This window comes from Pogoniulus pusillus, chromosome 27 (genome assembly GCF_015220805.1).
Source record: "Pogoniulus pusillus isolate bPogPus1 chromosome 27, bPogPus1.pri, whole genome shotgun sequence".
NCBI classification, from domain to species: domain Eukaryota; kingdom Metazoa; phylum Chordata; class Aves; order Piciformes; family Lybiidae; genus Pogoniulus; species Pogoniulus pusillus.
In genome coordinates this window covers 4040407-4054143 of record NC_087290.1, presented here as the reverse complement: position 1 = coordinate 4054143, position 13737 = coordinate 4040407, and the positions used below count along the sequence as shown (strand labels likewise).

Sequence of the window (13737 nt, the reverse complement as noted above, 5' to 3'; positions counted from 1 at the left end):
TACATTCTTAACTGGGTACCTTTTCAGACAAGGCCTTCAAACTGTCCAGAAACCTCTGCCAGAAATCCTTGAAGAGAGGTCGATCGATTCTCTTCAGGCTCTCTTTGGTGCTGGCATCCACACTGACATACAGCTGTGTTACTGGCTCCAGGTTCCTTGGAGATAAGAGGGAAGAGAATTGCTCTCATCAGACATTCCTGTAGGCTGAACTTGTCTTTTCCCCCCCAAGCACACACAGAATACAGTTTCTCTTCAAACAAGCTGCTCTGCTGGGCCAGCAGGGATGGGAACTGTGCATCTTTGTCAGTGACATGAACCAAGGAATCAGTGCACTCTCAGCAAGTGTGCAGATGACACCAAGCTGTGTGGCACAGTGGACTTGCTAGAGGGCAGGGATGCCATCCAGAGGGACCTGGACAGGCTGCAGAGGTGGGCCCAGGCCAACCTCATGGCATTCAACAAGGTCAAGTGTAAGGTTCTGCACCTGGGTTGGCACAATCCCAAGCACAACTGCAGGCTGGGTGGGGAATGGCTGAGAGCAGCCCTGAGGAAAAGGACCTGGGGTCTGGGCTGATGAAAAGTTCAACATGAGCCTGCAGTGTGAGGCTTCCTCCTAACATCCAGCCTAGAGCTCCCCTGGCACAACTTGAAACTCTGTCCCCTTGTTCTGTTGCTGCTTGCCTGGCAGAAGAGCCCAACCCCACCTGGCTACAGCCTCCCTTCAGGTTGAGGGACAATGGTTTGAAACTGGAGCAGAGGAGATTGAGGTTGGGCATCAGGAGGAAGTTCTGCACAATGCCAGTGGTGAGACACTGAGACAGGCTGCCCAGGGAGGTGGTTGAGGCCCCATCCCTGCAGACATTCAAGCTCAGACCAGACTCGATGCGGCCCTGTGCAACCTGATCTAGTTGGAGGTGTCTCTGCTGGCCCAATGCAGTCTGTGAGTGTTATAACCTACTTCCAACAAATAATGCACCCCAAAGCCAGGAACATCATCTACACAGGTCCTGGATGACATTTCCATCACTGAGCTAGAAGATAGTTCACTCCAGGAGAGCTGTAACACATTCAAGAAGGCTTCTCAGAGCAGGCTGCCAGGGCTTCATTCAAGGCACTGAGAGGCTCTACTTCTCACCACAGCCCTCATAGCTAAAAACCTTAAAGCTCAACCCCTTCCAAGTTCTATCTGCCCTGGCCCATGATAAAATAATCCCATTACACAGCCATAATTGAGCCACTTTCTACTGCTGGACACATTGAACTTACCTGACCCACAGCTAGCATCATCAGTCAAGTAATTTTGTGAAGGGAAATCAAAAGGTGATTAGAAACTAAAACCAAGCACAGTTCCCCCATGGTGTTCTCCTCCTACTTGCAAGGCTCTGATTTGATATAAATCCTGGTCACTTAATGCCAGTGAGCACAGCAGTAGCTGTGAGCCCAACACCAGTAACTACTACAAAGATTAAACCTCCACCATTGTGTGAAGAGCCTGAGCTGAGTTTAATCCCTTCCATTGACCCCAAGGGTATGAAAGAGAAGCAGCAACACTGCAGTCCATTAGCAAAAGGAGAACAAAAGGATGGAAGAGCAGGCAGTGAGGTGGGTTAGGAACTGGTTACAAGATAGAGCTCAAAGAGTGGTGATCAATGGTGCCAGGTCCAGCTGGAGAGCTGTAACCAGTGGAGTTCCCCAAAGATCAGTGCTGGGCCAGTTCTGTTCAACATCTTCATCAATGCCACTGATGAGGGCACAGACAGACAGAGGCTGCTCAGCAAGTTTGCTGCTGACACCAAGCTGTGAGGCTTGGCTGAGACAGCTGCAGGCTGTGCTGCCATCCAGAGAGACCTGGGCAGGCAGAGCTGGGCACAGAGGAACCAAATGAGGTTCAAAGACAAGAACAGAGTCCTGCACCTGGGGAGGAACAATGAACTGCAGCAGTCCAGGCTGGGAGGTGACTGCTGGAGAGCAGCCCCAAGGACAGGGATCTAGGAGTGCTGGGGGAGAGCATCCATGGCACAGCATTGTGCCCTGGGGGCCAAGAAGGCCAATGGGATTGTGGGGGGCATTCAGCAGACTGTGTCCAGCAGATCAAGGGAGGTTCTCCTCCCCCTCTGCTCTGTCCTGCTGAGATCTCATCTCGAGTACTGTGTTCAGTTTTGGGCTCCCCAATTGAAGAGGGACAGGGATCTGCTGAAGAAGGTCCAGCAGAGGGCTAGGAGGATGATGAGGGGACTGGAGCATTGCCTGGAGAGGAGAGGCTAAGGGACCTGAGGCTGCTTAGTCTGGGGAAGAGAAGACTGAGAGGGGATTGAATCTGAGGGATGGGGGTCAGGAGGGGGGAACAGGTTCTGCTCACTGCTCCCTGGGATAGGACAAGCAGCAATGGATGGAAGCTGCAGCACAGGAGGTTCCAGCTCAGCACAAGGGGGAACTTCTTACTGGAAGGGTCCCAGAGCCCTGCCACAGGCTGCCCAGAGAGATTGTGGAGTCTCCTTTTGTGGAGCCTTTCAAGGCCTGTCTGGATGTGTTCCTGTGTGCCCTGAGCTGGATTGTGTGGTCCTGCTCTGGCAGGGGAGCTGGACTCAATCTCCTTGGGTCCCTTCCAACCCCTAATATCCTGCAAGCCTGTGAAAGGGCAGTGAGAGGAACAACCTATAAGCAGCTCCCCTGTCAAAAGACAAAACTGGTAAGGCCAGGGAGTGCAACACATCTAACCCTTGTGGCACTTTCCACCTTGAGATCTCCTAGATGAAGTGACAGTATCCTGATTGCATCACATCATTCTTGAGCTCTTCAGTGTCAGTTCCATTTTGGAAGTGGTTTTGTGAAGCCTCTTAATGAGCAGGCCACAGTCCCAGCTTGATTTGTTTCTTCATAGAAGATTAGAGGAAATTAGAAGCTATTGTTCAGCTGCCAAATGGTGCCACCTAAAAATACACCAAACCCTCCTGCCCTTCCTGAAGGGGACAAACTGGGAGGCTTGGCTGATGCAGCTGAAGGCTGTGTGGCCATCCAGAGAGACCTGGACAGACAGAGCTGGGCACAGAGGAACCAAATGAGGTTCAACAAGGACAAGTGCAGAGCCCTGCACCTGAGCAGCAGCAGTAAACTGCACCAGTCCAGGCTGGGAGGTGACTGCTGGAGAGCAACCCCAAGGAGAGGGATCTGGGAGTGCTGGTGGAGAGCATCCATGGCACAGCAATGTGCCCTGGGGGCCAAGAAGGCCAGTGGGATCCTGGGGGGCATTCAGCAGAGTGCGTCCAGCAGATCAAGGGAGGTTCTCCTGCCCCTCTGCTCTGCCCTGATGAGACCTCATCTTGAATACTGTGTTCAGTTTTGTCTTCCCAGTTGCAGAGGGACAGAGATCTGCTGGAGAGGGTCCAGCAGAGGGCTAGGAGGATGATGAGGGGACTGGGGCACTGCCTGGTGAGGAGAGGCTGAGGGACCTGAGGCTGCTTAGTCTGGAGACGACAGAGAGGATTGAATCAATGTTTATAAGTATCTGAGGGCTGGGGGTCAGGAGGGGGGGGCAGGCTCTGCTCACTGCTCCCTGGGATAGGACAAGCAGCAATGGATGGAAGCTGCAGCACAGGAGGTTCCAGCTCAACACAAGGGGGAACTTCTTACTGTAAGGGTCCCAGAGCCCTGGCACAGGCTGCCCAGAGAGGTTGTGGAGTCTCCTTCTCTGAAGCCTTTCCAGGCCTGTCTGGATGTGTTCCTGTGTGCCCTGAGCAAGATTGTGTGGTCCTGCTCTGGCAGGGGGTTGGATCCCTTTGAGTCCCTTCCAACCCCTAACATCCTGTGAGCCTGTGTGAGTCTGTGACAAGAATGGTCCAGAATCACATCATGCAGATTTCACAGAATGGTTTGATTGAAAGGCACTTTAAATATCATCCAGCTCCAGCCCTCAGGCATGGGCAGGGACACCTCCCACTAGCCCAGGCTGCTCAAGAGTTCATCCAACCTGGCTCTGAACACCTCCAGGGAGGGGTATCCACAACCTCTCTGGGCTGCCTGTTCCAGTGCCTCCACTGGAAATTCACTTTCAGCCTCACTGAAAAGACTTTCTTCCTAATCTTCAGTCTGAACCTACCCTCCTCAGTTCTTAGTGTCCAGTTAAATCCACTTACCACAGCCTCCCAAAGACCCTAAAACATCTTCTGTGCATGTGGACAGCAGAATGAGAGAGCCCAGAACAAAGCTAACATTTCAGATTGAAAACCAAACTACAGCAAGCCCTTGTTTGGTAAAGGAGCTTGTCTGGACTGGCAGCCCAAAGCCACAAGCTCCAAAAATGACCAAATGTTCTAGGCCTAAGCGGATTGAAGTGTTCAGCTTCAAAAAACACAGCCAAAATCCTGTTTTCTGGGCTTAAAGCTGCATTTGCCTAATTGAAAAGGGCCCCACTGAAGACAGAGTGCTGGGTAAAGTCCTCTCCTCTGAGGAGTTCAGTGCTCAGGAAAGGCAAGAATCAGACTCACTGCTGGGTAAAGTCCTCTCCTCTGAGGAGCTCAGTGCTCATGAAAGGCAAGAATCAGACTCACTGTTGGGGAAAGTCCTCTCCTCTGAGGAGCTCAGTGCTCAGGAAAGGCAAGAATCAGACTCACTGCTGGGTAAAGTCTTCTCCTCTGAGGAATCACAAAATCAGTCAGGGTTGGAAGGGACCACAAGGATCATCCAGTTCCAGCCCCCCTGTCATGGGCAGGGACACCCTACCCTAGATCAGGCTGCCCACAGCCTCACCCAGCCTGGCCTTAAACACCTCCAGGGATGGGGATCTCAGTCCTAAGGAAAGGTAAGAATCAGACTCACTGTTACACTGGAGAAAACTAATGAATTAGAAGAGATCCCAGAGAGGGATTTCTGCCCCACACTGCTCCAAAGCAGAGCAGTCCACAGGGCTCTGCCATGGCTGGGACTGGAGCCAGGCTGACTTTGTGTGTGCTCTGCCAAAGGGGCACAAAGAGAAAGGGCAGTGATGGGTGCAGCCAGCACCAGGGAGAAGCAGAGAACAAAGTGATGTTCCTGGAGCACAGCTACAGTTCCTAATTAACAGGAAATTGTTAATTATGTAACAGCACAGCACCAGGATGGGTTTCCCAATGTTCCTCCTCCACTTTTTGTTGTCATTTGCTGGCTACAACTCCCTGAAGGGAGGCTGTAGCCAGGTGGGGTTGGGCTCTGCTGCCAGGTAAGCAGCAAGAGAAGAAGGGGACACAGCCTGGAGCTGTGCCAGGGCAGGTCTAGGTTGGATGTTAGGAGGAAGTTGTTGGCAGAGAGAGTGATTGGTATTGGAATGGGCTGCCCAGGGAGGTGGTGCAGTCTGTGTGGCTGGAGGTGTTGAAGCCAAGCCTGGCTGGGGCACTTAGTGCCATGGTCTGGTTGGTTGGATAGGGCTGGGTGCTAGGTTGGGCTGGGTGAGCTTGGAGCTCTCTTCCAACCTAGTTGATTCTACGATTTCCAAGCTAACTCAGACAGCTGACAACACATCCAAGAGATCAACATCCACAGCATTGACCACACATGAACTTGGGCAGAAATCAGGAGCAGGCAGCATAGCACAACTCAAGAGTAATAAATTGACTCCAGGCCAACAGCCATGAGGTGGTTTCAGAAGGCAGGGAGGACACAGGAACAATCAATGACACAAAGAATAGAAACATCAATAAAAGCAAAATGCATTTCTGAGCAACAAGGAACATCTGCTCATCATTACTGGTGCTCAGGAAGGCACACACAGAGGCAAGGGTGCTTGTTTCTGATCAGTGGCTGTGGGCAAGAGGAGGAAGAGGAGAAGAGCCAGGTAGCTGCTCAGCACAAACTCATGTGCTATGAAACTTGCTTCAGTTCATGGAAACAGGTATGTGCCTGCAGGCAGGTGAAGCTGCAGTCCAAAAGCAGGAGGCTCACAGGTTCAGGCTGGAAGGGATCTCAGAGATCATCTACTTCAACCCACCTGCCATTGGCAGGGATGCTTCTCAACTAAGACTTGGCTGCTCAAGGCTTTGTTCAGCCTGGCCTTGAACACCTCCAAGGAGGGGGCATCCACAACCTCCCTGGGCAACCTATTCCACTGTCTCATCACCCTTGTGCTGAAGAACTCCTTTCTAAGCTCCAGTTTAACCCTCCTCTCCCTCAGCTTCAAACCATTCTCCCTTGTCCTGTTTCTAGACACCTTTCTGCAGCCTTCATAGAATCAGTCAGGGTTGGAAGGGACCACCAAGGATCACCTAGTTCCAACTCCTAGGGACACCCTACCCTAGATCAGCCTACTTACTGTAGTCTCCCTTCAGCTATCAGCAAGCAGCTTTAAGGTCCCCCCAGAGTCTTATCTTCTCCAGGCTGAACAACCCCAGCTCCTTCAGCCTATCCTCACAGCAGAGCTGCTCCAGCCCTTGAACCATCTTTCTGACCCTCCTCTGGACTCCTTCCAACAGTTCCATGTCCTCCTTCTTCTGAGGAGGAGGAGAGGAGCAAGCAAGACATGGGCAGAACCATGCTGTAGCTTCACTCAAGGGATCTGCAGAACCAGTGGGACCCTGTCCTAAATCCAGGCCACACTCCCCACTTGCACACTGCATTCACAGCTTCACAGGTTGGAAGGGATCCTCAAAAGTCATCTTGTCTAATCCCCCCCTGCAGTCAGCAGGGATACCTCCAACTACATCAGGCTGCCTAGGACCACACTGAATATGACCTTGAATGTCTCCAGGGATGGAGCCTCAACCTGTTCCAGCAGCCAGAGGTCACACACTGTCTATTTTAGGACCAAACTTTCAGACTCCAGCTGGCTGCTGCTGACAATGGAAAAGGCAACTTAGTGCACCCTTCAGCTCTCCTGTTAAGCAAATCCTTTGCTTTGATGAGCCAAAAGATCACTTGGTTATTTTTTGCTTCTCTTTAAAAGAGGAAAAAAAAAACCATTCAGCAGATTCCCAAGAAACAGGGCTTCAAAATAGTGCCTGTGCTCTCTTTTCCAAAGGCTATTTTTAGGGAAGAGCAATTTCTGTCTATCAGGCACATAATACAGGGCTTAAAGTAACTTGATTACACAATTATTTGATCATTTGGAATGCCTTTGTAGTGTATAATTACTCACTCAAAAAAGTGCATGCCCTCCTCCTTTCCCTTGCTGGCAGATTCAGACCAGGAGAAGGAAGTGCAAAGGAAGCTCTACCACAAAGGGCTGCCAGAGAGGCACTGAGCTCAAGTGACAAAGGGAGCCACACAGCAAAAGCAGCCTGTGGACAGCTCTGCTTGCTGCTTCCCCTAGCTCCAGGGCTGGATTTTGTCACTGTTAGCAGCTGATGATATCCTTACAAGTTCAGAGAATCATAAAGTGGTTTAGGTTGGAAAGGAAGCCCAAGACCACCCAGTTCCAGCCCCCCCTGCCATCGACCTCCCACTAGAACACCCTGGCTTTGAATACCTCCAGGGATGGAGCATTCACAACCTCCCTGGACAGCCTGTGCCAGTGCCTCACCACCCTCACTGCAAACATCTTCTTCCTACTCTCCAATCTAAATCTCCCCTCCTCCAGCTCAAATCCATTGCCCCTCATCCTGCCAGCACAAGCCCTTGACAAAAGCCCCTGCTCAGCTTTCCTGCAGGCCTCTTCAGTTACAGTTTACAACCACCTGACTATGTCCATGCTGCATTGCTTCAGATGTTGCTAAAAGCAGCCTGGGTGCTCCAGGAAGATCAGGAGTCATTGCACTTGCAAAGACTCTTTCAGCAGAGTTTTCAATGGTGCTCACTGACAGGACAAGGGGCAAGAGGCACAAACTGAAACCCAAGAGGTTCCATGTGACAATAAGGGAAAACACCTTTGGTGTGAGGGAGCCTGCAGCAGACTGCCCAGAGAGGCAGTGGAGTCTCCTTCTCTGGAGAGATACACAGAATCAACCAGAATTCATAGAATCATCAAGGTTGGAAGAGAGCTCCAAGCTCAGACAGCCCAATCTAGCACCCAGCCCTGGCCAATCAACCAGACCATGGCACTAAGTGCCCCAGTCAGGCTTGGCTTCAACACCTCCAGCCACACAGACTCCACCACCTCCCTGGGCAGCCCATTCCAATGCCAATCACTCTCTCTGACAACAACTTCCTCCTAACATCCAGCCTAGACTTCCCCTGGCACAGCTTGAGACTGTGTCCCCTCTTTCGGTTGGTGCTTGCCTGGCAGCAGAGCCCAACCCCACCTGGCTACAGCCTCCCTGCAGGGAGCTGCAGACAGCAATGATCTCTGCCCTGAGCCTCCTCTTCTGCAGGCTGCACACCCCCCAGCTCCCTCAGCCTCTCCTCAAAGGAGAATGCCCAAACCCACCTGGACATTCTGACCCTGGGCACGCTGCTGTGGGTGCCCTGCAGTAGCAGAGAGGTTGGACTGGATCACAGAAACATTCAGGTTGGAAAAGCCTCTCAGGATCACCAAGTCCAACCCCTGTCCCTACCCTACAAGGAGCACCCTAAACTACATCCCTAAGCACCACATCCAAACCACCTTTAAACACATCCTGGGTTGGTGACTCCACCACCTCCCTGGGCAGCACACTCCAATGCCTGACCATTCTTGCTGGGAAGAATGTTTTCCTAATCTGCATGATGACCTTCAGAGGTGCTTCCATCCCCCACCATGCTGGGATTCTGTGAGTTCCATCAACATTTTGGGCAATCAGCTCAAGTCTCTCTGAGAAGAAGGTAAAAAATGCACTGATCCCTTTCCTGCAGACAAGTATCTTGATACGGGTCAAGAGCTGGCTGGAAGGCTGGGCCCAGAGAGTGGTGGTGAATGGTGCCACATCCAGCTGGCAGCTGTCACTAGTGCTGTTGCCTAAGGATCAGTGCTGGGCCCAGTCCTGTTCAATATATTTATGGATGATCTGGATGAGGGGATTGAGTCCAGCATCAGTGAGTTTGCAGATGACACCAAGCTAGGAGCAGGTGTGGAGCTGTTGGAGGGTAGGAGTGCCCTGCAGAGGGACCTGCACAGGCTGCATGGATGGGCAGAGGCCAATGGGATGAGATTGAACAAGGCCAAGTGCAGGGTTCTACACTTCGGCCACAACAAGCCCAAGCAGCTACAGGCTGGAGACAGAGTGGCTGAGAGCAGCCAGGCAGAGAGGGCCCTGGGGGTGCTGGGAGAGAGGAGCTGCAGAGGAGGCAGCAGTGCCCAGGTGGGCAGCAGAGCCAATGGCATCCTGGGCTGGCTCAGGAGCAGTGTGGGCAGCAGGACAAGGGAGGTTCTTCTGCTCCTGTGCTCAGCACTGCTCAGGCCACCCCTGGAGTGCTGTGTCCAGGTCTGGGCTTCTCCATTCAAGAGAGAAGGTGCTGGAAGGTGTTTGGAGAAGGGCAGCAAGGCTGGGGAGGGGCCTGGAGCACAGCCCTGTGAGGAGAGGCTGTGGGAGCTGGGGGTGTGCAGCCTGCAGACAAGGAGGCTGATTCTACCTCCTGCACTCCAGGTCCTGCTGGAGATGCTGGGCTTTATAGATTGGTTTGAGCTGTTATGGCTGGTCTTAAGGATTTAGAGCAAAGATCAGACTGCAAGGGAAACACACAAACCAAAGAGGCCATTTATGAGTTTAACCTCCTGCTCTGGCTTGTCAGAAACACTCACACCAGCTCTGCAGGTCCCCAAGCACGAAGCACAGCTCGCTTGCTCTCCCCTCACACCTCCAGGAGGTTCTATATTACATTCTTGTCACTTCCAGAAGTAAGCACACTTTTGTTTAAGAGATCTAGAAAAGAGAGTCCAACTGGGGGAAGGGAGAAAGGGATGAGAAAGAGCACACAGGGAGATTAAGCTTAAAATCACAGAGATGCTGAGCAGGCTTTTCACTGTCAGCGCTCCCACAGAGCTGACTCTGATGAGAGATAAAGCTGGAATTAAAACACAGGCCAACACCCCAATGTTTCAGGAGAGAGATATTTTGTCCACTCCTTACCTAATCTCATCTGGGAACTGGGCATTCGTGACCAGGAAGCTAGAGATGCCACGCTGGTGCAGGAGCCTCACAAACTGGTTGATGTGTGGGTACATGATGGGCTCTCCCACCAGCGAGAGGGCGCAGTGCTTCACGGTCATTGCCTCCTCCAGGCGAGCTGCCTTCACTCCTGACACGCCTGGAAAGAGGCAAAACAGGCTTCAACCAACTGATCCCCCCTCCCTGCAGCGTGCATCAGTACCTAAGATGCACTCTGGCACAAGGAAAAGCCAGCAAAGTCAGCTGGGGCCCTCCGGAACCAGAGAGAATGACAAGCTACGGGCAGTGCCCACTGTGTCAGCTCTGCGGGAATCCACAGCACAGGGTAGAGTCAGACACCCACAGAGCTGCAAAGGGCGCCCTGTAACCCCTGCCGGCGGCTCTGCGTGCCCTGCAACCCCTGCCGGCGGCTCTGCGTGCCCTGCAACCCCTGCCGGCGGCTCTGCCTGTCCTGCAACCCCTGCCGGCGGCTCTGCGTGCCCTGCAACCCCTACCGGCGGCTCTGCGTGCCCTGCAACCCCTGCCGGCGGCTCTGCGTGCCCTGCAACCCCTGCCGGCGGCTCTGCGTGCCCTGCAACCCCTGCCGGCGGCTCTGCCTGTCCTGCAACCCCTGCCGGCGGCTCTGCGTGCCCTCCAACCCCTGCCGGCGGCTCTGCGTGCCCTGCAACCCCTACCGGCGGCTCTGCGTGCCCTCCAACCCCTGCCGGCGGCTCTGCCTGCCCTGCAACCCCTGCCGGCGGCTCCGGGAGCCCTGCAACCCCTGCCGGCGGCTCTGCCTGCCCTGCAACCCCTGCCGGCGGCTCTGCCTGCCCTGCAACCCCTACCGGCGGCTCTGCCTGCCCTGCAACCCCTGCCGGCGGCTCTGCGTGCCCTCCAACCCCTGCCGGCGGCTCCGGGCGCCCTCCAACCCCCGCCGGCGGCTCTGCGTGCCCTGCAACCCCTGCCGGCGGCTCTGCCTGCCCTGCAACCCCTGCCGGCGGCTCCGGGCGCCCTCCAACCCCTGCCGGCGGCTCTGCGTGCCCTGCAACCCCTGCCGGCGGCTCTGCCTGCCCTGCAACCCCTGCCGGCGGCTCTGCGTGCCCTGCAACCCCTGCCGGCGGCTCTGCGTGCCCTGCAACCCCTGCCGGCGGCTCTGCGTGCCCTGCAACCCCTGCCGGCGGCTCTGCCTGCCCTGCAACCCCTGCCGGCGGCTCTGCCTGCCCTGCAACCCCTGCCGGCGGCTCCGGGAGCCCTGCAACCCCTGCCGGCGGCTCTGCCTGCCCTGCAACCCCTGCCGGCGGCTCTGCCTGCCCTGCAACCCCTGCCGGCGGCTCCGGGCGCCCTCCAACCCCTGCCGGCGGCTCTGCGTGCCCTGCAACCCCTGCCGGCGGCTCTGCCTGCCCTGCAACCCCTGCCGGCGGCTCTGCCTGCCCTGCAACCCCTGCCGGCGGCCTCGGGTGCCCTGCAACCCCTGCCGGCGGCTCTGCCTGCCCTCCAACCCCCGCCGGTGGCTCTGCCTGCCCTGCAACCCCTGCCGGCGGCTCCGGGCGCCCTGCAACCCCTGCCGGCGGCCTCGGGTGCCCTGCAACCCCTGCCGGCGGCTCCGGGCGCCCTGCAACCCCTGCCGGCGGCCTCGGGTGCCCTGCAACCCCTGCCGGCGGCTCTGCGTGCCCTCCAACCCCTGCCGGCGGCTCCGGGTGCCCTCCAACCCCTACCGGCGGCTCCGCGTGCCCTGCAACCCCTACCGGCGGCCTCGGGTGCCCTGCAACCCCTACCGGCGGCTCCGGGTGCCCTGCAACCCCTGCCGGCGGCTCTGCCTGCCCTGCAACCCCTGCCGGCGGCTCCGCCTGCCCTGCAACCCCTGCCGGCGGCTCCGCCTGCCCTGCAACCCCCGCCGGCGGCTCTGCGTGCCCTGCAACCCCCGCCGGCGGCTTTCTAGCAGCATTCTAGTTGAGGTTCCTGTTGCTGAGACCTCAATGATGCTGCCTGAATGCTGAGACACCAAGAGCGGGTTCAATACCATGTGCTCTTATAAGACTCTGCCTGTCGTCCTGCATCCACCAGAAGGACATGGAAGTGTTGGAGAGAGCCAGATGAGCCCATGAAGACGATCAAAGGGCTGCAGCACCTCCGCCTACAGAGGCAGGCTGAGAGAGTTGGGGCTGTTCACCTTGGAGAACAGAAGGCTCCAAGGACACCTTAGAGCAGCCTTCCAGTACCTGAAGGGGACTACAGGAGAGCTGGGGAGGGACTTTTGACAAGGGCTTGTGGTGACAGAACGAAGGACAATGGCTTTGAGCTAGAAGAAAGGAGATTAGGGAGAAAGTCTTTGTAGTGAGACTGGGGAAACATTGGCACAGGTTGCCCAGGGAGGCTGTGGATGCCCCCTCCCTGGAGATGTTCAAGGCCAGGCTTGATGAGGCCTTGAGCAACCTGGGCAAGTGGGAGATGTCCCTGCCCATGGCAGGGGTGCTGGAACTGAATGATCTTCAAGTTCCCTTCCACCCCAAACCATCCTGTGATTGCACGATTATGCTGCAGACTCTCCTGGCCCCACAGCTCCACAAAGCCCAGCTGCCAGAGGAGCTGAGCATCCTTCACCACACAAAGCACCAACCACCAGCTCTGAATCCAAGCACCTGGAATGCCAACCCATGCCACGGTACTGAACAGCAGGAAACATTTCAGCTGGAACACACCAGGAGCTCAACCACAGCATCCACGTGAAAATGCTCTCCGCAGGTTGAACCAAGCCTTGAGTCACATTCATTATACCCACGGGAGGGCAAGAGGAGAGGAGAACACTCCTCCAAGCCCATCCATCCCCAACCTAAGGCTCAGGACCCAGGATGAAATCACCTAACTCCAAACAAGCTTTTGTTCCCAATATGTCACTTTGCATTTCCTTGGCGTGCCCTGATGTACGCCACGAAGATCTGCGGCACCGGCCTGGGGGCTGGGCTGAGCTAAAGCAACAAAGACTCGAGCTGGAAACCAGGTCCTCGGCTCACCTCTGCGTTGCCTAGATGCTGGAGCTCGAACAGCACAGAAAATGACATGCTGTGCTGCAAAGCCAAGATAAAAAGAGGGTGGTGGTGGAGGAGCCTGCTTCAGCCTCACGCAGCAAAGCCGGTTTGTGATCAGAGCGAGGCTCGGTGTGGTTTAGAGTGGCCAGGCTCTGTCCTGAGGAAGTGACACCACCAAAAGGTTCTGCAGGAACCTCACAGCACCAAAATGAGAACTTGACTGGGATAAGAAAGCAGCATCCTGACCACATGCTGAGATTAAAGAGCCTTGCTTTTATACTGCTAAAGCTGCAGTTAAGTCTAGGTTTGAATTAATTCATCTCTCTGTGCTAGTTTGAGCCTAGCTGGGGTATTTTAGGGAGAGGAATTAGACTATAGGCTGTGAAAAGGGAACAATGGTGATATCTGCTGCACTCAGAGGCTTGCTGAGATGGAGAAGAACAAGAACACAAACATAGATAACAGAGTTGCACTCTGTCTGCCTCCCTTCTCTCCCTAACCTGCTGTGTGACTGACCCCTCTGCTTCCTAACTGCCCTGGCTCAGTCTCCAAACTCACCTTGAGCATCAGGCAAAGCCTGGGATAAGGTAGGGGGGGTGGAAAGGAGGTGGAAGGGTGGTTGAGAGCCCCTCCTGGGCACTCTGGTTTCTCTGAGGGTTGTTGTGTTTCTGTATTGCCTTTCCAAGGTGCATATTGCAGTCTACAGCTGCACAGATTGCCAATACCTGCTTGCACATTGTGCTTAG

General features: G+C 55.1%; 1 protein-coding gene across 8 annotated transcripts in view; it reads right to left on the bottom strand.

Annotated features, from left to right (window-relative positions):
* Window positions 1–13737, bottom strand: part of LOC135187429 (S-adenosyl-L-methionine-dependent tRNA 4-demethylwyosine synthase TYW1-like) — a 138898-nt gene that overhangs the window by 62971 nt on the left and 62190 nt on the right. For all 8 annotated transcript variants that reach the window (XM_064166124.1, XM_064166125.1, XM_064166126.1 and 5 more), the window contains exons 12-13: window positions 9948–10125; window positions 20–155 (exon numbers count right to left, since the gene is read on the bottom strand). In XM_064166124.1, the coding sequence (XP_064022194.1) occupies window positions 20–155; window positions 9948–10125 (314 nt within the window). The remainder of the gene's footprint in view (window positions 1–19; window positions 156–9947; window positions 10126–13737) is intronic.